Genomic DNA, 25,045 nt, shown 5'->3' with positions numbered 1-25,045 from the left:
GCCCCTTGGAAAGAAAAGGAGCTCCAGGAGCAGCACCCTAGGATAAGGGTCCCACCATCTGCATACAACACCCTTGTGTCAGAACATCGATATTCCCAAGCAACAGCACTACCATTTCTCACCAATATTTCCATTCCTTGCCCTCATTTGGACTCTGGTTATACACCCCTGACTTCATTACAGAATTGGTTTCTTCACAGTCAGTAAAAGCAAAACGTGAGAAGTCAGCAAGATGGAATATCCTTCACATTTGGTGGCCAAGCATTGCTCTGTCCATTCCCTGCTCCCAAAAGCCAGGGCTGGGACAGACAGACTGGATTTGCATTCACGGGGGCCGGGAAGCAGAGAAGCCATCTGACTCACTCCTTACTGACAAGCCCTTGGAGTTGGCAGCAGCTTACCAGCTGCATAACACATGAGAAAGCAAGGTAGGGAGGGGAAAAGAAAAGGCAGGCTCAAGGAAGCAGCTATGAAAAAGAAAGCCAGTGATAACACATGACCGAAGATAATGAAGCCTCATGGGGAAACTGAATTGCATATTATCAAAGCTATTCCATTAAAACCTGACGTATGACTGCTGAGAAAAAAAATTAGCATACAACTACGGGAGGCAGAAGCCAGCTAGAAGCACAGGGAGAGACTGGAGACAGGACAAGACTGCAGAACTGATGAAGAAGGAACCTGCCTTCTTCAGATCAGAACCTAATCTATTGTTATCTTTAAGAAGCAGACAAAATCCAAAAAACCTACACAGTTGGCCTCTACTTTAACAAAACTCAATAAAAAGAAAATGTGTTTTCTAATGGATAAATATACACTTTCAATATCTAAAATGTATCTTTCAATACATATACACTTTCAATATCTAAAAGTGCGCATAAGTGTTTAAAAACTTTTAAAATGCTATTAAGACCATGTAGTGTTTTATGAATTTCATGTTTCTCATGAAATTCCTTTGAATGGGAGTTTTGCCACTGCAAAAGAAAAAAAACAACAAACCAAACCACACAACAAATGCCCTGCCCTAATGTAGCCAATCCCTTAATACCACCCCATATATCTGGTGCAATACTAACTCATCAGAACCATGTCTCAACCCTAACAAAGCTCAGTACATCAAAGAGGAATATGTATCAAAGCAAAGTGCTTCACCACACAGATTTCAATACTAAATGTAGTATTTCAGGGAAGGCTTTTGTGGACACTTAATTCACCTCTGGGGACTCGGTCACCAAAGCAGAATTTAGTCCAGAAAATTAAACTTATTTTTGGCATTGAGATGTTCATTTCTGGAAACCCAACAGATCATTTTAAATCAGCAGGGGTGTGAAAAATAGGAAGCAGTCTTTAATTAAACCATCATTTAGATCTGAAAGAACTCTTGTCACATGGCACATCCCTCTCAGCCCTTTCCAAAGAAAAATCCTAGCCAGAAACACAATGGCAAGGCTATAAATTTCTACAGAATCACTTAGCAGTCATGTACATTTGCAACATCTTGAAGGAACAGCCAAAAGGAGGCAGCACGTGGTGAGCTATTCCCTGAAGGGTGGAGGAGCAGACTTTAACTGAATTTAAGTACAACTCTCTTACTCAGCACAACGTAACAAATACTGAAAGGAAGACAAGATGCAGAAAAGTTTCAGTTTTGTGCAGCAGAACTGTTCCTTTGCTTCTTTACATTACTGGACAAATGTACACTCCATTTCACTTTTGGTTTTAAGGAAGATTTTAGTGTCCTTCTCGGAATAGAGGTTTGTCACTAAAAAGAGGATAACCAATGCATCATTATTTCTCTTTCATTAGGAGGTTTTTAAAAAACTGTGTTACTTTGAAACAGAACTGTTTCAACCACTGGTCTCTGACAACTTTAAAATTAATTGTAGTACCAGCAGCACTGACTTTCCTGGGCTCAACCAGCCCAAAGAGCTGCTTTTCCTATTATCTAAAACTAGACAATGGCATTTAAAACTTTTTACATTTAACAGTACATTTTCTATACCACAGCATCCATTCTTCACTCACTTTGTTTATGGAATCCTCACAATAATGCATACACACCTTCACTGCCCATTTTAAACTGGGAGTCCAACAGGTAGGCTAGGATGAAATCAACAATTTATCAACGTTGACAAAAAACCGACAACTAAAAAATGTTTTGAGAGACTTTTCTTCTCTAGTGGAACAAAACATGGACTACCTGCTCCCAAAGTATTACTTACTTTATTGAGAATATTCCCTGAACAACTTAACACAAGCAAAACCCATTAGTGTCCCACCAGCAGTGCCTGTTCCATCTCAGGGGTTCAAACACTGTATTATGACCTTGGTTCCTTTCAAATCCAAGCCCACCTTCAATAGGAAGGAGGATGACAACAAGTAACTCAAAATCAAGTGGTAACTGACAATTGATACCCACTATTAAATAACCAAGCCTCTTATTTGCATTTAAATCCCTAAGGCCCAAGCAAACAAAACATATCTGAATTTAAAGACATGCAGGCAGGATAAGAGTGTCAGAAGCTATTACCATTCTCCATTAAAGCATACTGGTTTCACCAGATGGGATCAGGAGGAAATTTCTCAGTAACCACTGAAGCTCTGGGTACATTATGAAAATTTTATTTCTTCCTCCAGAAAGAAAAGTATCATGGGGTAAAGACACCAACAAATTCTTCCAGTAACGACAATCCTAGCATTCAGACCCCATACACTGCATTTGCAGTACTATGACTGTAAATGTAAGGAATCAGTTTATGTATTTCTCAGAAGAACAATCTCACTTGTATGCTGGCTTTAATCATAATTTGCTTTGAGATCCCCATTAGTAGTGCATTACAGGACTCTCATTTGCCACGATCTACAAAGAAGAACTAAGTGCATGTTCTGACAGGCTGGGGAAAAGACAAGCAGTAATTATTTCAATAACATCAGCACTCTTTCTCTAACCAGTTTTATAATACCACCTGGCCCAGGAAATGAGAAAAGGCTCTTAAAGACCTATGCAGAAAAGGTAAGGCAATATTGATAAAGAAGCTTCAAAGAGTTTGAGATAACAACAGATGAGAAAACTGGAGCAGCTACCTGCCTGTCCCTGTCCTTACAGCTTACACTCTTGACCTTCACACCTCCCAAACCAGAGCCAAAATGAGTACATGTACCTGCTCTTCCAGCAGCAGCTGATCCGGGTCAAGAGACCACTGCCCTGCTGTGTCCCTTTCTCTCCTAGGGATTTCTGTGTTCCCAAAGATCTGCTGAAGTAACTGCATTAATTGTTTCCTAAGGTAGTTTCTGACTATGTAACCTACTTAAAATAAATACGAAGTGTTCTGGATATGATCTTCTATGGCATGCCTTTAGAAGAAAAACACAACAGAAACCCAGTTATGTCAAGAACATCCAGCTTAGGGATTAGCTACAGCTGCAGATGTGCCAGGGTGCAAAGATCATTTAAATCCTTAAATCACCAATGGTACTGGGCAAGGTTTGTGTGGAGAGGGAATAAGTATAAACCTCTCACACTCAGCCAGATAAGAATTATAGAATTTCACTCAAGGAGCAACTGCAGTGTCATATATATCATACTTACATAGCAAAATAGTCCTTTTATTTTCCCCCAAAGCAAAGACCTGACCCAAAACCACAACACAAGCCAAAATAGATTGCATAAACACATTGAAATTATATTCTCTACTTCAGTTGGGTCTTACCCTTCTTAGGTAAAACAATTCAAAGGAAGAGTGCATGGTCAAAACCCCCAGAAGATATCCAAAGATTAGACTTAAACAAAAAGCACAGACTGTCAGGAACTTAATCTGTAGCAAGACAAAATCAAGCGTCACCCTACTGTAAACAAGAAAAATACTCAACAGCCACATAAATAAATATAACAATACAAACCCCATAACCAGAAATCCTACGTCCTAGTATGAGGCTTCATACTTTCCATTCAGCAGTCCAACATTGAGAATATCGTCTCTATCAACAATTATTAACACAAGATGCTACTTAAAATATTTGTCTCCTCCTATAGAAGAGGACCTACTCCCCTACAGACTGTCCAGCTCCCAGATTCTTTTAAGCGTGCATTCACTACACATACATTCAAAATGAACAGAACTTTAGCAGCTCTCAGTGAAAAATGAAGTTAAATGTTTCTATCTATAGAAAATGAAATGAAATGTGACTATCTACACGCTAGCTCATTGATTCTTGTCAATATGTGTATACTGTCAACAGTATAAAGACACTTGTTGGGGACTAAGAAGTACACAGGCTACATATTTCATTGAAATAGGCAGGGCAACTAAGCTGGTGAAGAGACTTAAGCACATATCCTATGAGGAGAGGCTGAGGGAGCTGGGGCTGTTCAGCCTGGAGAAGAGGAGGCTCAGGGGAGACCTCATCACTTTCTACAGCTCCCTGAAAGGAGGGTGTAGCCAGGGGGGGGTTGGTCTCTTTTCCCAAGCAGCTATCAGCAAGACAAGAGGGCATGGTCTCAAGTTGTGCCAGGAGAGGTTGAGGTTGGACATTAGAAAGAATTTCTTTACGGAGAGGGTGATCAGACACTGGAATGGGCTGCCCAGGGAAGTAGTGGATTCTTCATCCCTGGAGATATCTAAAAAGAGACTGGATGTGGCACTCAGTGCCATGGTCTGGTAACTGCAGCGGTAGTGGATCAAGGGTTGGACTTGATGATCTCTGAGGTCCCTTCCGACCCAGTCCATTCTATGAAATCCTTATTATTCCTTATCTTATTTTCTGGTGAGGATCAGTAAAACCAGCTGAAGTAATGTTAAATAATACTGTGCTGGGTTAAAACAATGCTTCATCTGTTAACACAGTAACAGACACAGTAAGCTACACTAATAAGGGTAAACCTATGAGCCTGGCCACTCATTACAGCCCATTCCTCTTCCAAGCACTCACAATCACAGTACCACAGATCTTAAGAAATCTGTTCCTGCCTATTCCATTATGCATCTGCCTTGGACTTATCTGTGAATCAGTTCAATCCATTGTTGATTCTTCTGATATTATCTGTCTCCACCACCTCCTGAGACAACGAAAGACAGCAGCAGCCTGCAGAGTCAGCAAGCCCCATCTTTCAGCACTGTTCTGTGTGAGTCACACAGAACCCATGCAGTACCACTGCCTTTGCTGGGAGCACAGGGAGATACAGGAGACTCAAGAGGCAATTGTATCTGTTATACCTAAAAAGCTTTCAAGACCTGATGGAGAATCTGAATACCCAAAAGCTTGCCTCCTTTTCCCAGATCTATTAGCAGATCTAAAACCACATTCATCGCCACTACAAATGAACCAACTATGCACTCCATAAATGCTTATTAATGTTCGTCCTGACACCATGGTAAGGTTTCTGCCTCCCTATTTCAGTATCATTGGATACAAATATGTAACTGTATAGGATTTTCCTTTAATCTGGAAAAGCACCATTAGTTTCCCAATTTGTTTGTCATATATGAGAAATAACTAGTTTATTTTTCCTCTTCACTCTTTACGAAGTGCAAAGAGTTAAAAAACCAGCAAAAGCACATGAAGATATTCAGCAACAACTGTTTTTTTTTTAAAGAAATAGAGCCTCTCAAGTCACCATCTAAACATGTTCACAACCAACAGAGTTGCAATGGAGCTGTCTAATTTCCCTTTTTTCTTTAGTTTACCTGCCAAGTCTCAAACGCCTGCTTGTGGCTTCACAAGGCTCCTCAACTTCATAGAAGCCATGGCTCTGGTCTTCCACACTGCTGTAGTTTGGACATTCAAAACAGAGATTTCTCCTAGCACCCATAGCAAAAGGCAAGTTCTCATACTCGGGTATCTCCTCGTAGTGACGCACGTTCTCATACTCTGGAGCACAAGCACTGGGTACAGAATTCAAATGTGCGTGTGACAAGTTCTCTCCCAACAGTGCATGTCCATCCAAGGACTCCAGCCTTTGGTTACTCCGCATCTCAGGCTGACTTCTGTTTCTCTGCCTCTTCTTCTGTAACGCCGGACTACATATTTCTACAGAATGTGCTTTGGCAGATTTAGCTTTCCTTTCACTGCCTACAGATGCTGTATTTCGGTTGCTACCACTTCCATACCCATCCCCGGTAGAAAGGTTGGCAATGGCACTATCCATTGACTGGCTGCCTTTAGACAGAAATTTTTGGAAGTCACTTTTCATTAAGCAAACAGACAGTTTCAAGTTAAGAAACTTTCTCAAACTGTTTTTCTTCTGATGGTCTTTGCAAGGTTTGTCTGTCCTTTCCATGTCCACAGAAGAGAGAGATTTGGCCCTAGGCTTTGTCACAACAGTCAAGTGGTTGAAGCTGGTTGCAATGTTAGCAGTTTTTAATGATTCGGAATTTCCTGAAAATGGAAGAATAGGATGAGGTAACTTCCAGACCGGCTTCTCAGAAGAACGTTTGGGTATGTCACAGGATGATAGTGCACCTTGCTCCTTGGTTGGTGGACGTGTGAAATGAGATCTTTCCAGAACACCATTCAATTTATCCTCACCGGAGGTATAAGAACTTTTCTCCACAAGCTCTGCTGATGCAGCTTTTTTCAACACACCAGCGGCTGGCAGGCTGTGCCTCTGTGGCTTCTTAGGAACAATTCTTGGAGAGCTTTCATCCTTTATTTTAAGTTCTTTATTTTCCAATTTTTGTGGGGAAACATGGAGGCTACTGGAAGCAGATGAGTGCTGACTGCTGGTTAATTTGAGTTGCTTTGGCAGGCTCATGGACAAAGCATCACATCTGACAAAGTAAGTCCTTTTGTCCGCAGCATCTAGCATACTGGAATCATCTGTCACCTCATCCATAGAGTTGACTAAGCTATGGTCTGCATCTAAAGAACATTCAACACTTTCCACCAAATCAGACACCTTGTGTGACAACTGAGGCAAAAGATTTTGTGACGTTGACTCATCTACAGCAGGTTCCTTCATGTGATGCACTTTGTCCACACTGTTTTGAGTTATCTCACATTTTTCAGGATGAAGCATTTCTGCATTATTGTTATAACAAACACTTTGAACAAGGATATTAATTTTTGCTGACTTTTTAAAGCTTTGCTCCACAAGCCCAGAGGGATCTCTCTCTGAATTAGAGGATTCCTTTGTTCCTTCTCCTGTGCTGTCTATGCCATCCTGACGGACTAGACATGCAGCACGTGGCTTTCTTGGCTTAGGGATAGGAAGCACTTTTGAGCTCGGGACTGAAGATGTTTCAGAGGAGGTTTTATCAACATCTGCTTTCACACCCATTTCACCTGAAAATGCACTATTGCCACTTAAATTTTCATTTCCCAGGATTTCCTGGTCCAATGGGCAAGAACAAATGTGGTTATTTTCAGTCAAACCATGACAAGTTTCAGACATTTGAAACTCATCAGCAGTGAGCTTACTGTCAGTATTTTGCTGCTTCCCTTTAGCTACATCTGAAGATGATGAAGAATGTACAAGCTCCTTAAACTCTATTTTAACATCATTCTTGGAGCAGCTGCCATCTCTTCTGTCAAGCTTGTCTGCATACCTGTGCCTCACAGGACTGCTGTTGGGAAACACACCATGAGTTAGAACATCCTTAAGTTTCTCTTCCAAAATGCTGGCTTTCAAAACCACCTGATTTCTACTTGTCAATTTTTCATTGTGACTATTCCCCAAAGCTAGCTCAGTGTTTTCACCAACTTTGATGTTCTCTATGTTTTCAAAGTGCTCAAAAATTATCTGAGCGTTACAGGTGTTCTCCCCATTTCCAAGCTTATGAATGCATTCAAATTTGCAAGATGACACAGGTAGAATATATGCTGTATTATCAGTACTTCCTTCTGAAGCTTCATTTTTGTAATTCAAGTGGTCTAACGTTTGAGAAGAATCTTCCCTGTGCTCCTCAAAGCTTTTTGTGCTTTTCTGTGTAGATGATGGAGGTTTAACTTCTGGAATGGACGAACTCTTGAGAACCTTTGGTTTTGGTGCAATTGTTGGCTTGGCTTTCCTTGCTGCTTGAATAACACCAGAAAGTACAACATCAGGTTTTGGTGCAACAGGTGGAGGCGTTGCCTTGGGTCCTACCACAAATTTTGGTTTGGGGGCCAACGGTGGCTTCTTGATTTCTAGGAAGGATGGAAAAAAAAATTATTTAGTCACCATGGTTTAGTCACCATCAGCCTACAGAACAACACCACCTGCACTGCAGTATTATTAGTTTTGTAACATTTAAATCTCTATTTACAGGATCTTTGTGTGTGTATGTATACATTCTCCTCCAGAGCCATGACCCCCTTTGCTATGACTGCTTTTTCAATAGTAGCCTTTTTTAATTGAGACAGACACAATCAAGAAATGATGGGAAAAGTCTTCAAGGGTAACCTGTTAATTAAGAAAATAGTTTATGAAATAAACCTTAAACTTTATGAGATTACATGTCCTTGATCAGATACTAAGATGCTGTATAATATGAATAATAGTGTGATGCTAGTAAAAAAATAATAGTAGATTAACCTGGTTTTGCATTAAAACTAGTAAAATGAAATTTTTAAATGGTGCAAATATGACATGTGTAGCGAACTGTGAAGACAAGAGAACAGCTAGGGGTAACTACCAGGACAGTTCAACACCCTTACCCTACAGCCTTTGGAAATGTGCAACCTATAATTCCCCTTTTTTCTTTTCAAACAATATTTGAGATGGATTACTATCCCAGTTATAAAAATGCATGCCATTATCATCAGTTCAGTGAAAGGATTTTGTGGTGTGAAGTTAATGCATTAATCTGTAACAAGTCATCAATCTCCCACATTAAAAGTAAAATACCACTTGTGTACATTTTATACAACTACTTTTGCCAACATGTTATGGTCTGACCTAGAATCAGTCACCACTGCTACCCATTGCTGTGACTTATGACCCATTTGACAGCACAAGATGACAAACCCCGGGGAAAGTGGACAGCAGGAAAAGGAGCACATGTGGAACTTGGAGATTATGGAGTCTTGATGGTGTTGTTTGTTTGCAGGTTTTTATTTGGTTGGTTGTTCTTTTGGGGGTTGGGTTTTTTTGGTGGGTTTTTTTTTTGTGTTGTGTTGTGTTTTTTTAAGGTATGCCTGAAATACTTTGAGATATTAAAGAAAATTACCTAAGACAATTTATTTCCATATGCTGAAATAATTTCAGATTTCCAAATATTTTTTATATGAAAAATTATTTATAAAGTAAACAGATTTCTCATTCTGGCATTTTGGTTTTTTTTTTAAATTTACTACCTCTGTACTTTTTACCTTTGTTCTGAATAATATTTTGGTATACTTTCAGGAAGTTGTACACATGCTAAATAAAACTCTGAAGAAAGCATTCTAAATGACGTTTCAAAGGCAAAGAGAAGGGGTAAACTATCGATTTATTATTCCCTTTGAAATGTGGGTTTGGTGTTTTGATTGCTTTTGAATCACGATTATTATTATAAATGTGCAACTATACCCTATTCTCTAGCCTCGAAATAGAAGAATAAACTTTCAGGGTTTTTTCTCCGGAATTTTTGTTTGTTTGAAAGAAATTTAGATGGTAAAAAAAAAAAAAAAAAAAAAAAAAAAAAAAAAAAAAAAAGGCAGATGCCTTCTGTTGCGAGCATTTCCCAAGCTAAACCACTGGTCTAAGCAGACAGTCAGAAACAATGTCTCTACTATAGAAACAGGAAAACCATGTTTTTCTAGGACATGAATCATTACATGGTATCCAAACTGACTCCACTTACACTTTGAATAGCTGCCCTTACTGTAGTTACATTAGCAAAGAGGTAAAACCAATGGCAGAGACAATTTGAGACACTTTGCAAGAAGGAATACAGAATTTCTTTCCAAAGGTACAGCCACCAACAAGAGCTGAGAGCCACTCAACTACCAGCTACTGCAAAGACCACACCACCTTCTTCTACCTGTCCAAAGACAGAGGTTTCCAAAACAGTGAAGAGTCAATAGTTTGCTAGGAAAAAAACAACCAACCAATCAATAAAACCAAAAAACCAAAAAACAAAACAAAAAAAACCAACAAAACAAAAAACTTAATCCTTTGGATGGGCAACCACTGATCCTGAAGAGCAAAAGGGAGTCGTACACTCACTTTCAGACAAGGCAATTGCCTGTTCCAGTTGGAGAACAAAGTGATGGCAATAAAGAAGCCCATTTCCCACAGAAAAAACAAAGGAGGGGTGCCCAGTTTGTCACAAAACACAATGCAGTAGTAGACCTGGACCATGTTCAGTAACATTTATTAAGGTATTAAAGCTCCTTGAAAACAGGAGAGACACAGTCTGCTAGTGAACCCTTCCTGATGCTCAAATAGGAGAAACAGACTGCAGAAGACACAGACATCCTCTTGATTATTGGTACCACTCCACAAAACGAAGTCCACAAACCTTGGAAGCCTCTCTCTCTCTCCCTAGTGTGACTGCCTAACATTTTGGGTAGCAAGCAAACTAGATTACCTTGCAAGCCTTTCAAATAGTATTCATTAGGAAGTACACTCAAGAGGGTATGGCATGATACCATTACCTGAATATTAGATTCAAACCTAAAACATGACAATGTAAAGGGATGCAAATTAAGCAAACCAGTTGTTTATATGCCAATAGTGAAAATCTAGACAATTAACATAGCCACAAAAATTCATTTCTGATAATAAGTGCAATTCAGTACAATCTCTGAAACCTTCTAGAATTTTTGAAATTACTTCAAAGTTGGGATAGACAGAAGAGTCTGGCGGGTTGTGTGGTATAATAAAGCCACCACTATCTGCTTTAAAGTGATTGCTCATTTCATCTAGAGTAGATATGGGTCAATGTATTAACAGGCACTCTACAGTCTTGGTATCAATACAGATCTGCAGTAGACCACTCATTCAGAAAGGAATGTGATGAGGAGCCCTTTCAAACATAAGTATGACGTGAGAGGAAAGACTTCAGGAAGGGAATGCATACCAATAGTATTTTTCAGAAACTTAAAGACATTTTGTTGAGAAGAACAAGTGATTAATTTCCTAGAAGGGAAAAAAAATCATCACAGCAGCTAGGCAAGGGTAAGAGTGTATTAGATTTTCATTAGAAATCAAGACTTGAAGTTCAGTTGATTAGAAATAAATTTAATTCACTATGTGTGGATAAAAAACATTTTCTACATAACATAGTGCTTTAAAAGGGACAATTTCTCATCCTGAATAGAAAGAAAACTAAGTAGGAGGCAACTGTATATATAAAGGTATAAGGAATGACTGAAAGTCACATGAGAATGACTTTTTAGTTAAATGACAAGCATAAGTGAGTCTCTTTGGTTAAAGGCAATAAATATCATCAGGAAACATTATACAACAAATTCGTGGAGTGCTGAGTTGTTTGGACAACAGGCTTTTTCCTGGTGCCATCTGGAACTGTGCACCTAAGAACAGAGGCGGTTGGTTATGTTTAGGAGAGTAAACACTGAGGAGAACTTGAAAATCACTGTAGATAATTATTTTATATCAGCTCCATGCAGGTCTGCACCTAGGTGGTAACTCAGCCTCCAAATTACAAGGAGGTAAATATAAAAAGATGAAGGGAGCTGAATATATTTCTGCACACAGTACCTGCCAGTCCTCTAGTGACATGCTATGTCATTTTCTGTCGTTCTTAAATGAAAATCTGGGAAGAATGGAAGAAATAACTATAGAAGTATCCAGGTCTAAAAACTATACTGCAAATCCCAGGAAAGCTCATTCTTCTTAATTTAACCAAGAATTTAAGAAGTGACATGGAAATAGTATATATACTTATGCACTTATATATACTTATACATATATACTTATGAAAGATTTTTTTGTAGCAGATTATACCTCTTTAATCAGGAAATAGAGACACAGTGAGGTGCCAAAGCTGCCCACTGAAGTTGGACAAGTTTAAACTAGAAACAAAGCTTTAAAATTATTATTAAATAAAAAAATAATTAATTACAGAAACATCTCACCCAGGGCTGTGGTACAGCTACCAGAACTTTTAAGTCAACCTAAACACACTTTCTGAGATGTGCAGAAGTTTTAGAGGAACTTTCGGACTTGACATTGGAACTATGGCTTTTCTTCTTACTCAGGAGATTAAAATAGAGAATCACTGTGACTTCCCCTGCACTACCCCCACCCCTCATTTTACCCCATTTCTCAGAGATTATCCCTACCCATCCAGATCAGCATCAAGGGTTACCAGCAATTAAGCCAAATATAAGAGCAGAAACCCAAAGTCTAACTTTTAAAAACAGATTAAATTATTAGCAGCCAGAGATATCCTCTGACTTGCTTGACTAAGCAAAGGAAAAAATCCATAAATAAAGTGACTAACAAAGCTGCCATCACCAACAGGAAATCTGCTGCTCATCTAGGAACAGCCAACACTATGTTCAGTGCTGAGGAAAAAAAAAAAGATGCTTAAAAATATCAACACACCCAACACCCTTTAAAAAATATGGATTAAAAAGGTCATTACATTTTAAACAATAAATAGCCATTAGCATCACCTGTTCAGGTCAATGCATTACCCTCTTTGCCTGACTTAAGGTCACAGCACAGAGAACAGACATTTGTCCCTCTGGCAAACTATCTCCTCCAGTGTGCCAAGGGAAAAGCAACACCCATTCTCATCCTGATCTCCTCTGCTCATTATTGCTCAACTAGCATATGCTCTTGTCCTACCTTCTAGTTCTTTTAGAGGAGGATGAGAACACTCTGGAGTAACTTCTGCTCTCAAATTTTCTGGCCATAAAGCATCCATTTCTGTTCTTCAGATTATAGGATTTGGCATTTGAGAACACCTCTTAAAAATGCTGTGTGTATTCTATGCAGTATCATGAATGAGCAGGAAGACCACTAAGACAGTGCAGCTGTAAGCACTATTATTACACAGCTTTAGATCTCTGCCTCAAATTTGTACCTCTTGTTATCTTGCCTGCCCAGCACAGAAAGATGTATGAAGTTGAATGAAAGCAAAACAAAACAAAACAAAACCACCAAATAGCACTACCCCTTCTGCAATATAAGATACTATTGCTAAAGGAACATTTTTCCAGGTTATCTTTATGTCCATACTTTTGAGATTATGTTAACAACGTCTATGCTTAGGAGCAGCAAAAGAACAAACTATGTTCAACTGGAGTAATGGTTCTGGATGCTGTTGTGTAAACATAACTTGGTATTTCTTTCCTCTCAATGCCCCACATGAACAGAGGCTTCTCTCCTGGTATTTCAGGGTTCCCTAGGGCACTGACTCCAGCCACCCAAGAGGTATCCCTGCAGCATAATCCTGCAGCCCACACCATAGAAATACCTTTTTGAAACACAAACAGTGGGAAGACTAAAACAAAATCAGCGTGACATAGGATTTTGACATCAGTAGAACCTAAATTTAAGTAACAACCGAGTTACTATGGGGTAAGCCAAGGCAAGATAGAGTAGCTGGACATATATATACTCTTATCTTACTGCACAATATACAAGGCACTTTATTCCTTGTCACCTCATAAGTGAAATTTATTTGAAATGTACTAGGAAAAGAAAAGGGCTTGATACTGTATTTATACATACCAGCTTTCTCATGGCACTATGTTTACATATGCACAATGTATTCTCAGAGTAAATCACATCTCTAGGATATATATGAAAATACTACAATGTCCAGAAGGTATTTACCAAGGGATTAGCATGCTGTTCTTTCTCACTTGAATGTGGAGCTCACTCCAACAGCCCTCTCACTGTTCTTGGGAATACTTTCAGCATAAAACACTTCAGCTCATGAACGCAAAACAAGAAAGTGAACCCAGCATGTATTTAGAGATAATTATTGCTATATGTTTGGGTTATATTCAGAGATTATCACAGTAGCAGCTAATACATGCACAGAGAATCAGATAAACTATTTAAAAACTCTCATTCTCCAGCAACTTCAGTTTTAATGTCTCACAACAAGGCTTCTCAGTTCTATTCTTTTGCTTTCAGTTACAGGAAGAAACTTTCCGTAGGTAAACACCTCAAAAAAAAGTATTGCATGATCATTATTTTATTTTCTGTACTTGAGTATTTATTTTGTCATTATGCAGAGGCTCTGATTTTCTCAGGTGCCACAATGCTCAAAAGAAAAAAACAAAAAATAAAAAATGAGTCATGACATCCCGGAAGATAACACATGTATTTTTTAGAACACAAGGGAAAATGATAGTTTCCAAGCCACTAGTTTTAGAAAACATCCTAAATAAGCTACAAAAGGAAAACATTAATTTCAAAATCTCAAGTTGTTCAATGACTTGTTGAAATAAAACAGGAAAATCGGGGATAACTTCAGAGTAAGGACAGGAGAGGAATAAAAAACCTTTTAAGATTGCATGCGAAGAGAGCACTGAGTTACTCTAATGAGACTTGACATATTAGAGGGTTAAAGGGACATTAAACCCTGTAGGCCTCATTTTTTTCAACCCTTGAAAGCAATGGAGTTTGATTGGAAAAGTCATGCTGATTTTTTTTCTACTCTGTTCCTGCTGTGTTTTTTTCCCCCCTATGATTTACATTTTTTACATTAAAATACACTACATATTTCTCATTGCTGTTGTCAAATCATATTTCAGATCTGAGCTATACATTTTGCCCACATTAAATAAGCTGTACAGATTCACATATAAGGACTGTTTCTTCAGCAACAAATAATAAATGCCAAACTTGTAACTCTGAGCTTTTGTTTTTCCCTTTTAAAGGCAAAGCACATGCTCAAAGACAGCACAATAGTTCCAGGCAGAAAAAGAGTAAACGAACATTCATCAGTATTATATATAAAGAACATGCAGTACATGAGAAAGTAATGAGAGAAGAATAGCTATAAATGAAGGCTGAAACTAACATACAGGTTGATCACTACAGTAAGATGATTTTTAAATTATCTAGAAGTATTTTGAGTAGGTGCTCTAGTTTCTTAGTTCTAACAAGTCCAGATTTACATGTACATTTTATATACCTAAGCAGCAGCTACAGCAGAATCCTTCACCTGCCACTGCATTATGTCCAGCTCTGGACTGAGATGTAGCTGAAAAAAAATTTGTAGAGGAACTTGGAAAGATACATAGCAACAAACTGAATATGCACCGTGTGATTTAGAAAGGCAGAAGGCAAGCTGGAGTGGAGCTAAGGTTGGTTTATCAGTGACCTCTCTCAACTTCTGCCTATGGACAGAAGCTGTGCTCAGTGTTTCCTTCCTTACCACACAGCGTCTCTTACACAGTCCTGCTTATCAAGCTTAACTCACCCATACCTGAAAATTCTACTTAAAATCATTAAATCAAGACCAATGATGCTGTACCAGGCTGCTCTGATCTAGAGGCACCTTAAAAGTCAAGGCCTTGAAGTTAAACAGAAGGGAGAGCAGAAGGATTTCTAGGCATCTCAAGTTCCAGCTGAAGCCTTCACACATTTTTACTGAAACACTGCATTACCAATCAGTTGTCAGAAAGCTAGCTTATGTCACACAAACCAGGGTAATAACTGAATTCACAATCCACATAATTCCAATGGGGGAAATAGATCCTATAGATCAATAGACTGAAATTAAAATACAGGGGATGGTAAGTTTTTATTTGAGCAATAGTTTTATAAAGCATGCCCATGTGTTTCAGGAGCTGAATTCTGCAGAAATACAGAAAGGGATGTTTAACCTAAAGAACAGCCTTCTGACAGTCCTCTTCATACCCTGCCCACGAGCTCCTTAACTGACATGTCAAAAGCTATCCTGACACTTTCTTTCATCAAGATCCTAAACCTCTGATCATGTTTCACCCATTCTCCATATATTTTTTTTATCCTCACATAATCCATCACACACAAAATATTCCTCATCCCCTCTTCAATAACCATCACATCCACACTACCATTCTGTCTTCCTGCCTACCAGGACTCTACACCTTCTACGTTCACACTTCAAATTCCTCACTAAAATTCACACTTGCCATTAAACTGAAGGACTTTCGTCTTACTGATATTCCTCACCATCCCTTTCTCTTGCTTTCTAAGTGACTTGGCTCACCACAACCCCTTCCTCTTCACCATCACTACACAAACTAAAACACACAATCCCAGCTCTTTAAGTCCTGAAATAACTGTTTAGTGCTGAAAATCTAACCAACTTTCTGAAACTTAGTGTTATTTTAACAACCCAGCTCTAAGCTCTTGAGCACCCCCTAACACGTTATCTTTTATTTGTACAGCTGTTTAACTCTTAGCAGAGCAGGGGTGAATTGCACTGCTAGAGGCACTACTAAACAAGGTGAACATAAAATGCAGCTGTTAACTAGAGATGCCATCCTATTTTATTACATGTTTTTCAACACCTAACCAAAATCAGCTGTCATATATGTATTAAGAATGGGAATAGACTAAATGAAGAAGAAAGATAGATTGAATAGCTTTCTTTTATCCAGTAAATTCTTATTAACTAAGAGAGCTGAGGTAACTCAAAGCTGGGTTTGATAACAACTTGACATACTTAAAAGGAAATAGGTTTGTGTGTTTTTTTCTTGATGTCTGTGTACCACTCCTTCTTTAGAACCCCCTCCCCCTCCCCCCCCCATCCATACATTAAGCATTTGGCTGCTTCAGGTTTACACTGTAATTAGTTGTGTTTCCATCCAATATATAATAACCTACGCATGACATCTTTCAAATGCAGAAAGAACTCCTGTTCTCGCCTTCAAGCAGACTAGGAAAGGAATCCCCTAATCTAACAGATTAGTGAGCAAAAGCACTAACAGCACACCAGCATCCAGCCAAATAACTCAAAAACATCAGCAACTCCCTCAAACACGGGGACCTCTTGTGTTAAACCAAGACTCTGCCTTGCAGCTCTCCCAGCCGTAAAATTGGCAGCGATAAGGAAGAGGAGGGTGAAAGGTAAGGGAAGCACCGAAGTAGGTCAGCTCAGCCCAGCAACTGGAAACGCCTGAAGCTTCGCAGTACCCCCCTGCCTCAGCGGGAGAGCTTCAGCTGGAGTGAGCTCCATGGAGCCAGGTACATCACCCCAGCTCAGACGCTGACAAACTTTTAACAGTTCCGCGAAGTCGGGCGGAGCGAGCCCCCCAAAAACCCCGGTGCTGTCTTCCCTGCCAGCAACCCCCGCTCTCAGCAGGTTCCACCCGCCGCCAGCTCAGCCCTAGGCGAAGGCTCCCGTTCTCCGGAGACGCCGCAGCCGCACGCCGCGGAGTCCCCGGCTCCGTCCCGAGGCCAAAGTGCCCGCGGCGAGGCTGACCCCCCCCCGGGGCGGCAGCGAAGTGCGCGGCAGTGCCCGCACCCCTACCCGCGGCAGCCGCGCCCAGCCCGCCGCCCCGCTCTTCCTCCGGTGCGAGAGGGGGACGCAGCGCCCGGCACCGTCGCGGCTAAGGGGGAGAGTCGGGCGCAGCCGCTCGACGCTGCTGGGACAGGGAGCGCAGCGGCGACTCCCGCTCCCGTCCCACGCCGGCACCGCCGGGGCAGCGGCGCCGTCCCTCCCTTATAACCCCACAACCCCCGCCGGAGCCGGGCCCCGCTGGATGAGATAAGGCAAGGCGAGGCGAGGCGATGCGAAGCTCTCCGACCACGGGGGCGTGCGGGATGCCCGCCTGCCGCCGCCCGAGCGGAAGAGAACCGCCGCTCCCCAAACTTTCCCGGGGCACTCACCGGCGGAGCTCATGGTGCGCCCCACGCGCCGCGTTCCCCGTCCTCCCTTTACGCCACGGCCCCTCTCAGGGACGAGGAGAAGGAGCCCATTGTTCCCCCGCGCCGCCACCCAGCAGCAGCCGCACCAGCAGCAGCCGCGGAACCCGCCCGGCACCGCCGCATAACGCCCCGCGGCTGGCGGCAAACTGAGCGCCGGCAGCGCCCGCCGCCAGACCCGCCGAGGCCACCGGCACCCGGCAGCGCCCCCTGCCGGACCTGGCGCCTCCGCTCACCAATCAGCACCTCCCGTCACGGACCCTCCCGGAAGTGGGCTCTCGCTGTGCCTTCTGGGGGTTGTAGTTCTTCTCGGCGCAAGGCACGGCCCGGCCCGGTGGGGAGGGGCCGCCGGCGGGGCGGTGGACTCCGTTTCCCAGAGTGCCCGCAGGGGGTGGCATGGCGGAGAAGGATGACACCGGAGTTTGACGAAGAAGTGGTGTTTGAGGTGGGATGGGGGGTGACCCGGGGCGGGTTGGGCCCGTGTCTCTCCGCCCCCTCGCCCAGGCGTTGCGCCGCGGCCCCCGGGGGCGGCGTGCGCCGGGCGGCCCTCACTGACCGTCGGGAGGGAGGCGGGCGCGGGGCCCGGCCCGTCGGAGGCAGCGCCTGCCGCCGGCAGCCTGCGGCAGCCGCTGTGGGGCCGGCGAGCGGGAGCGCTGCTCGCCGGGACCGGCGATGAGGTGTCCCGCGCTGCAGGGCAGCCTGGGGATCGGAGCCTCCCCGCGGCTCGGGCCGAGGGCGGGACCGTCGGCGGGAAAGGGAGCGGGGCCGGCGCCGAGGCCAAGGCTCAGCCCCGGGAAGGGGCCGTCCTTTGTGCGGCGGCCCGGCTGGGCTGTGCGGCTCTGCGGGGCCGTGGTGCCGGCGGTGCGATCTGGGTGAGGTGGCAGCGCGGCGGAGCGGCAGGCCCGTCTCAGCGGGTGTTCCCTCAGAGCCGCCGCCGCCGGCCTGTGCCAACCATGAGGGGCTGAGGAGAGGGGTACGGGGCGGGAGGGGCGGGAGGGGGTTCCGTGCCGGCGGCACCGCCTTGTCGCTGCCGGTGCAGAAGGTTCGCTGCGTGTGTCAGGCTTCGCACCGCCCTGCGTGGATCACTGGGCTGTAGGGCTGGGGGAAGGCAGCAAAGCCGCTTTGTAGCTAATAAATCCTGCTGCTAAATTAGTGTAATTCACGCAAAAGGTACATTTCAGCACGCACCCAGCTGCGTAATAAGTACTGAAGCTGTCTTTCTAGTGTTTGTATAATTTACATAATTTCCATAGACCCTTTAGTATTGCATGTCTAGTTAAAGGGGTGACACTGTCACGCCGTGTTTTAAACAATGGTTACAGATGCCTGATGTTGTGGTTCTGTGGAGAGCACCCCTGTTTTTGCAGGCGGACAGAGAAAGTGGTTGTAGAGAAATAACTGTCATTAAAATTACTAGTTACTATAATAGTAATAAGGCTTCTGGTTTCACCAGGGTGTAAAAAGCTCCCTGTGTGAGGAATGCTTTTTGTCTCAGCTGTGTAAGTACTACCTGTTCATGGCTTTGGTCTGTACCACAAAGTTTTGTGTTTATCCGCAACCAACCTCAAATCCTAACAATAAATTGCTGCTATGTTAAATCGCTTCCTTTGATGGCATAAATTAATTTATTTCACCGGTATAAAGCACGCCCTCTGCGTTGTGTTCTTTAGTAAAAGTGATACTCCTTTTACAGTTCCACAGTTCCTAAGTTCTACAGTTTTGATTGGAAAAGTTCTGCTGCATAGGGAATAAAGATCTCCCTGCATGTACATACGTACTTCACTATTTTCTTTGCATATTGTGAATGGATTTCAAACACTAGTAAAGGCTGTTTGACACATTTCTCTGTACGTGTGTGTACATACACACTTATAGGTGTACTGAATAATATAATAGGATGTCTTTCAGGTATTAGGGTGTAACTAAACCACAGTAGGAAAAATACAGTTTGTGGTTGGTTTGGGTTTTTTTTTTTTTTTTATTGGTTGATTGCAGAGATGGGTGAGGTACCCACTGATAATAACGGGTACTTTGAAATACCCCCAAAATAATTTTCAGAAGAGCTCAGGAGTGGTCCTGCTACTGTAAAATGAAGGCTCCATGGAGAATTATGCACACAGATGAGCTGAAGATGGAAATTAGCTAGGAGCCAAAACGCATTTGGGTAGCTAATGCTACAATGAGTTTATGTTTTAATTTGTGTTGCAATTTCTTTCTTGGACCCCAAATGCACCACATTAATTGTCTGTGGTTTCTGGGAAGCAGTTAGGATTTTTCTGCACCTCCCATTTCTTCACTTCCCATGTTCTTCAGTGGTCACTGTTGCAGGGAGGCCTTCAGCATTTAGAGCTATGTTACATCCAGCAGCTGTTATCTCTGGGCTTTGGGGCCTCTTGTGAATAAGGTATAGGTCAATATTATAAGTAGTAGTGCTGTGCTAAGAAATGCATAATTGGGAAATAGGTGGGTTCTTTATGTTTTTCATAACCAAAAGATTGGATGGGAGAGGGAAGAGAGGCAGAACGGGGTATGCCTGTTCCACATAACCTGTTCCACATCACAGTTACTCCCTGTGTTATTTACTATACATTTATCAGGTCATAGCTCTGTCCAGCATGCCCTGAATACATCAATGACTGCTGTCTGCATTACAAATTATGCAGCATAAAACAGATGATGGCCTACTGATAGGTATTTATGAGCTTCCAAGGACTGATAATTTTTCTCAATATAAAAGTATCTTTTACTTAAATGTATCTCTGAAGGAAGGGAAGCACAAACATGGTGTTGGTGCACTGGAAAGCAATGTTTTCCACCCAGCTCAAGACCCATGGCAGATTCTTGTGGTTGATAATAATGAATGGTGGGTATTTTACCCTATCCAGTAAGTGCTGCCATGCTCTATCCAGTTTATAATGGAATTCCTACAGCAGCTAGTGATTTTCACTCACTGACTGCATAGTCCACAGCATTTCAGTTCTTGCACTTGTTACAACTGGTTGCTCCTGTAATTAAAATGCAACAAATATTGTGGGGAGGGGACAGAACCCAAGAAATAGAAGTCCCCCCGATGCACTTGGCCTGTTCTCCTCTGCCAGTGATGTGTCAAATTAAAAACTGCTACAGTGGAGAGTAGATTGTACTAAAACAATGAATAACAATTTTTAATTAATGCCAGTCTTAATTATTATGGGAGATCATGACACAGGAAATGTGATGTTAAGTTCCTTGAGTTTTTTTACAAAATGGGCTAGAAAACAGAATGCTGTAGTTACAGTGTAGTGTGCACTGCAGTTAGAATGTACTCCAGAGACCTCTGGAAAATTGCATTATTTTATGTATTTTGATATAAGGCTAGAACTATGTTAGATTTTTTTGTTACTGTTTGGGTTATGTCACCTTCTCCTTGTTTTCTTTTTTTTCAAGTGTAAATTAAAGAAACTTTTTGTTCAAACTGGCTAAATTTCTGCATCGTTATTCCAGTAGAAGGACTGTGTCAGAGCTTGATAGTATTTGCCATCTTATTTCTGACTTTACCTTTATTCATGGTCACTTCATACCTACTTGTACTTCTGCTAATATTATACTGTAGCTCATATAGTTCTTACATTTATCTAGAATTTCCTTATCCTACTGTATTTATAGAAAGCAATCTTATTCTGGCTAAGAATTTTGCTCAACTGAATACTCCCAATATATTTTAACAAAACAGTTTTCCCTGTTGGGAATTCTTGTTTGAGTTTTCTTTGTTTGTTCTACAGGGAGTTTTTTACATCTGCCTCAATCTGAGTTAATCTTTCTTTACCTGAGCTTGCAGTATAGTACTCAGCATTCTTGCTGGGATATTGTACAAATATATTCCCTTGCTTCTGCTGGGAATACTTTGTCTCTTGCATCTTCGGCCTACAAGCAACTTTTTTCAAGTCTACCAACTGTTTGACTTGGCTGCAGTGTGGTAGGGTAACTACTCATATCTGTCCTTGTTTTTATCAACCTCATCCACATTATTAAAGAGTATGTTTTTATTAGTCCCTCTGTGTAAGGTCTTGCCCTTCTCTGCTGTTAAATTGCATGCCATTAGCATGACCTAAGCAAGGTCATCCAGTTATTTTTTTGTGACGTTTCAATCCTTTTCTGCTTACAAGATGTTACCGGGAAATTGCACTGTCATGCTTTTTTGGTCTGAGGTTAATTAAGGAAGTTCAAAAGCTTTGAGCAAAGACTCATTCTTTAAAAACTCCATTAGTAACCTTCAGTGTGCACTCACAGCCCAGTAGGCCAGGCACATGCTGGGCTGCATCCAAAGAAGCATGGCCAGCAGGGTAAGGGAGGTGATTCTGCCCCTCTACTCTGCTTTTGAGACCACATCTGGAATACCGCATACAGCTGTGCAGCCCCCAGCACAGGGAAGATCCAGACCTGCTGGACAGGGTCCAGAGCAGGGCCACAAAGATGACCAAAGGGCTGAGCACCTCAGCTACAAAGACAGGCTGAGAGAGTTGGGGTTGTTCAGCCTGGAGAAGAGAGGGTTCTGGGGAGACCTTATAGTGGCCTTCTAGTACATGAATGTGCCTATAAGGAAGCTGGGGTGGGACTTTTCACCAGAGAAGGTGGTGACAGGACAAGGGGTAATGGTGCTGAACAAAGAAGGTAGATGTAGGTTAGATATTAGGAAGAAAATTTTCACCATGAGGATAGTAAGATACTGGAATAGGTTGCCTAGGGAGGTTCTTGATGCCCCCTCCCTGGAGGTGTTTAAGGCCAGGTTGGATGAAGCCTTGTGCAACCTGGCCCCCTGGGAGGTGTCCCTGCCTATGCTTGGGGCTTGGATATTGATGATCTTTAAGGTCCCTTCCAACACAAACCATTCTATGATGCTGTGATTCTTCTGATCTGATAGCTGTCTGTTCAGCATAACCCACTGTTACCTCTGCCATGTGCATATTTGGTTCCTTTCCCATCTTTTTCATCCTAAGTGGCATGACATGGAATCAAATCTTCACATCCTATATGGCACATTTTAGAAAGTCCATATAAGCTACCTGCATTTCCTTTGTCTAGAAAAATTAAACTACCTTGTCAAAGAAAGAGGTCGAGTAAGTTTGACACAAGCTACCTCTGATGAACCCACGTGATACCTTCTTTGATGATCATTTGTTTTCTTCTCTGTCTTTGAATTTTGCAAGAAAGAATAATTATTCTCAGTAGCATGCTGGTTTTTAGTCAGGTTCATGGGCCTGACATATTCCTGTCTGCTTTTTTCTCCATGTAATTATAGGCACTAAGTTTCCTTTTTTCCCACTTTTGAGTTTATACTTTTACTAAAAATCCTTTCTGATGGATCTTTGATCTCTTGTTCCCATTCTTTCAGAACACTAAGATGAAGGTGATCCAAACACTGCTCTTTCAGTGCATTTTCAGCTCCCAGTTTCTGCTTCCAGCTTAATCATTTGCCCTATATTTTAATGAGGTTGTGCAAGCTTATTTTTTACATTTGGATAGATATTAAAGCTTATCCTAACAGAGTCACAGAACAGTTGGGGTTGGAAGGGACCTCTGAATATCATCTAGTCCACCATTCTGCCAAAGCAGGGCCACCAAGAGCTGGTTGCCCCAGTACCATCTCCAGACAGCTTTTGGTTATCTTCAAGGACAGAGACTCCACAACCTCTCTGGGCAACATGTGCCAGTACTCTGTCCCCTCATAGTGAAAAAGTGTTTCCTGAAGTTCAGAGGGAACCTGTAGGCTTTGCCTCTGGTCCTGTCACTGGGAACCACTGAAAAGAGCCTGTGCCTCTCCTCTTTGCAATTTATGAGCATCAGTGAGATCCCTCCAAGCCTTTTGGCTCAATAGTCCCAGCTCTCTCTGCTTTTTCTCGTTGGCAAGATGTTTCTTCCTTCAGGTTCACCCAGACCATCATTGGAACCTAATCCCAGCAAGTCATCCTGACTTTCAGCTGTATGGTTCTGCTGGAAGAAATGGGGATGACTTTTGTTGTTTTCCATTGCAGTGCTGGTTTTTTGCAGAAGGGAGTTAACCCACACAAGATTGTACTCACACACAAAAAAAGATCTTTTAACACCCACTATGTCAAACTGCCACCACCTTGGATTTTTAAGACCTTTATCACATCCAGTGTTTGAAATATAAAGCTCTGCATGTAGAAAATGTAAATATATATACAGAATTAATTTAATTACCATAAACATTTTTAAACATTTTAAACTTTTTTGTTAGGAAAGAATGCTTTCTTCACTTGAGGCTTTGTTTTAATTAACTAATGAATCTTGTGCCAACCCTACACCAGTTCTGTCCATATTATTTGCTCAATGTTGCTATTCGCTAGGTACTTCAGTACTAATGGAAATATATGTTTAATAATAGCCTCCCTAAAGGTTGGCAGAGTGTATACAATAGTAGTGTCACTGTTTAATATTTTATTCTAGATCTAGAAGATCTGATCATTAGCACACTTCAGACTTTTAAATTTGGTATTTATTGTTTTTCCTGTTAGTAACCCCAGACTGAAAAACACAGTATAAATTATATATGTGATCTTTCCTGACTTCAGATTTTATTTTGTGCAAAAGGGAGAATATTACCAAATTAACAAAATGAGACTTCTCTGGCTCACCTACCTGCATCAAATCTCAGAATCCATACTAATATATATATAAAGAAAAAAACTGGTGTGGTGATGAATGTAAAGTGAGTAAAAAATGTCAGGTTCCGAAAGACAATTTGCACTGCTTAGTTAGGTAACAGTTCAAGATGCTGCTTGGTGCTGAGGAGCATGGCAAATGCCTGCATAAAATGTTTTGATACACAAATTTCTTAAGACTTATGAGAGATTACAGCAAGAGGCACCAGCATTTCCCAGCATACTACAACTATACTCAGAGCAGCCTTTAGCTGATGTGTCCTTTGCATGCCTATGATAGTAAAATATGTCTACAATGTGGTGTTTCTTTGCTTCAAATATATTGGTACATCACTAAACCAAGATGTTCAAATCCTCATCTGAACCTTTTAAAACCAAATGTAGCTTTTATAAAAACACTCAGTGACTTTTGTTTTCACAAATGCTTTCTCCACAAATTGAACTGTTCAAAAACTATTTCATTTAGGGAATGGAACAACATCCCCCCTCCAGAGGAAACCTAACCTCAGAAACTTTATTGTGATTAAAATTTAAAGTTACATTCATTCAAAAACCTGAAATCATTAGGGCTTGTAAAGTAGTGTGATTTTTGTCAATTATCAGACTTAAAAATGTTATGTTATTAAAAAGAATGTCT

General features: G+C 41.6%; 2 protein-coding genes across 2 annotated transcripts in view; one reads left to right on the top strand and one right to left on the bottom strand.

Moving 5' to 3' along the window:
* Positions 1 to 17,945, bottom strand: part of FGD6 (FYVE, RhoGEF and PH domain containing 6) — a 75,398-nt gene extending 57,453 nt beyond the window's left edge. The window contains exons 1-2 of the mRNA XM_030445327.1: positions 17,711 to 17,945; positions 5,685 to 8,124 (exon numbers count right to left, since the gene is read on the bottom strand). Of these exons, the coding sequence (XP_030301187.1) occupies positions 5,685 to 8,124; positions 17,711 to 17,723 (2,453 nt within the window). The 5' untranslated portion in view covers positions 17,724 to 17,945. The remainder of the gene's footprint in view (positions 1 to 5,684; positions 8,125 to 17,710) is intronic.
* A 98-nt stretch (positions 17,946 to 18,043) lies between these two features.
* VEZT (vezatin, adherens junctions transmembrane protein) overlaps positions 18,044 to 25,045 on the top strand; it is a 56,072-nt gene continuing 49,070 nt past the window's right edge. The window contains exon 1 of the mRNA XM_030445337.1: positions 18,044 to 18,191. Within this exon, the coding sequence (XP_030301197.1) occupies positions 18,156 to 18,191 (36 nt within the window). The 5' untranslated portion in view covers positions 18,044 to 18,155. The remainder of the gene's footprint in view (positions 18,192 to 25,045) is intronic.

The sequence above is a fragment of the Calypte anna genome, chromosome 1 (assembly GCF_003957555.1).
Source record: "Calypte anna isolate BGI_N300 chromosome 1, bCalAnn1_v1.p, whole genome shotgun sequence".
In the NCBI taxonomy this organism is placed as follows: Eukaryota; Metazoa; Chordata; class Aves; order Apodiformes; family Trochilidae; genus Calypte; species Calypte anna.
Note: the sequence above shows the minus strand (reverse complement) of the source record. Positions and strands in the feature narration are given on the sequence as shown.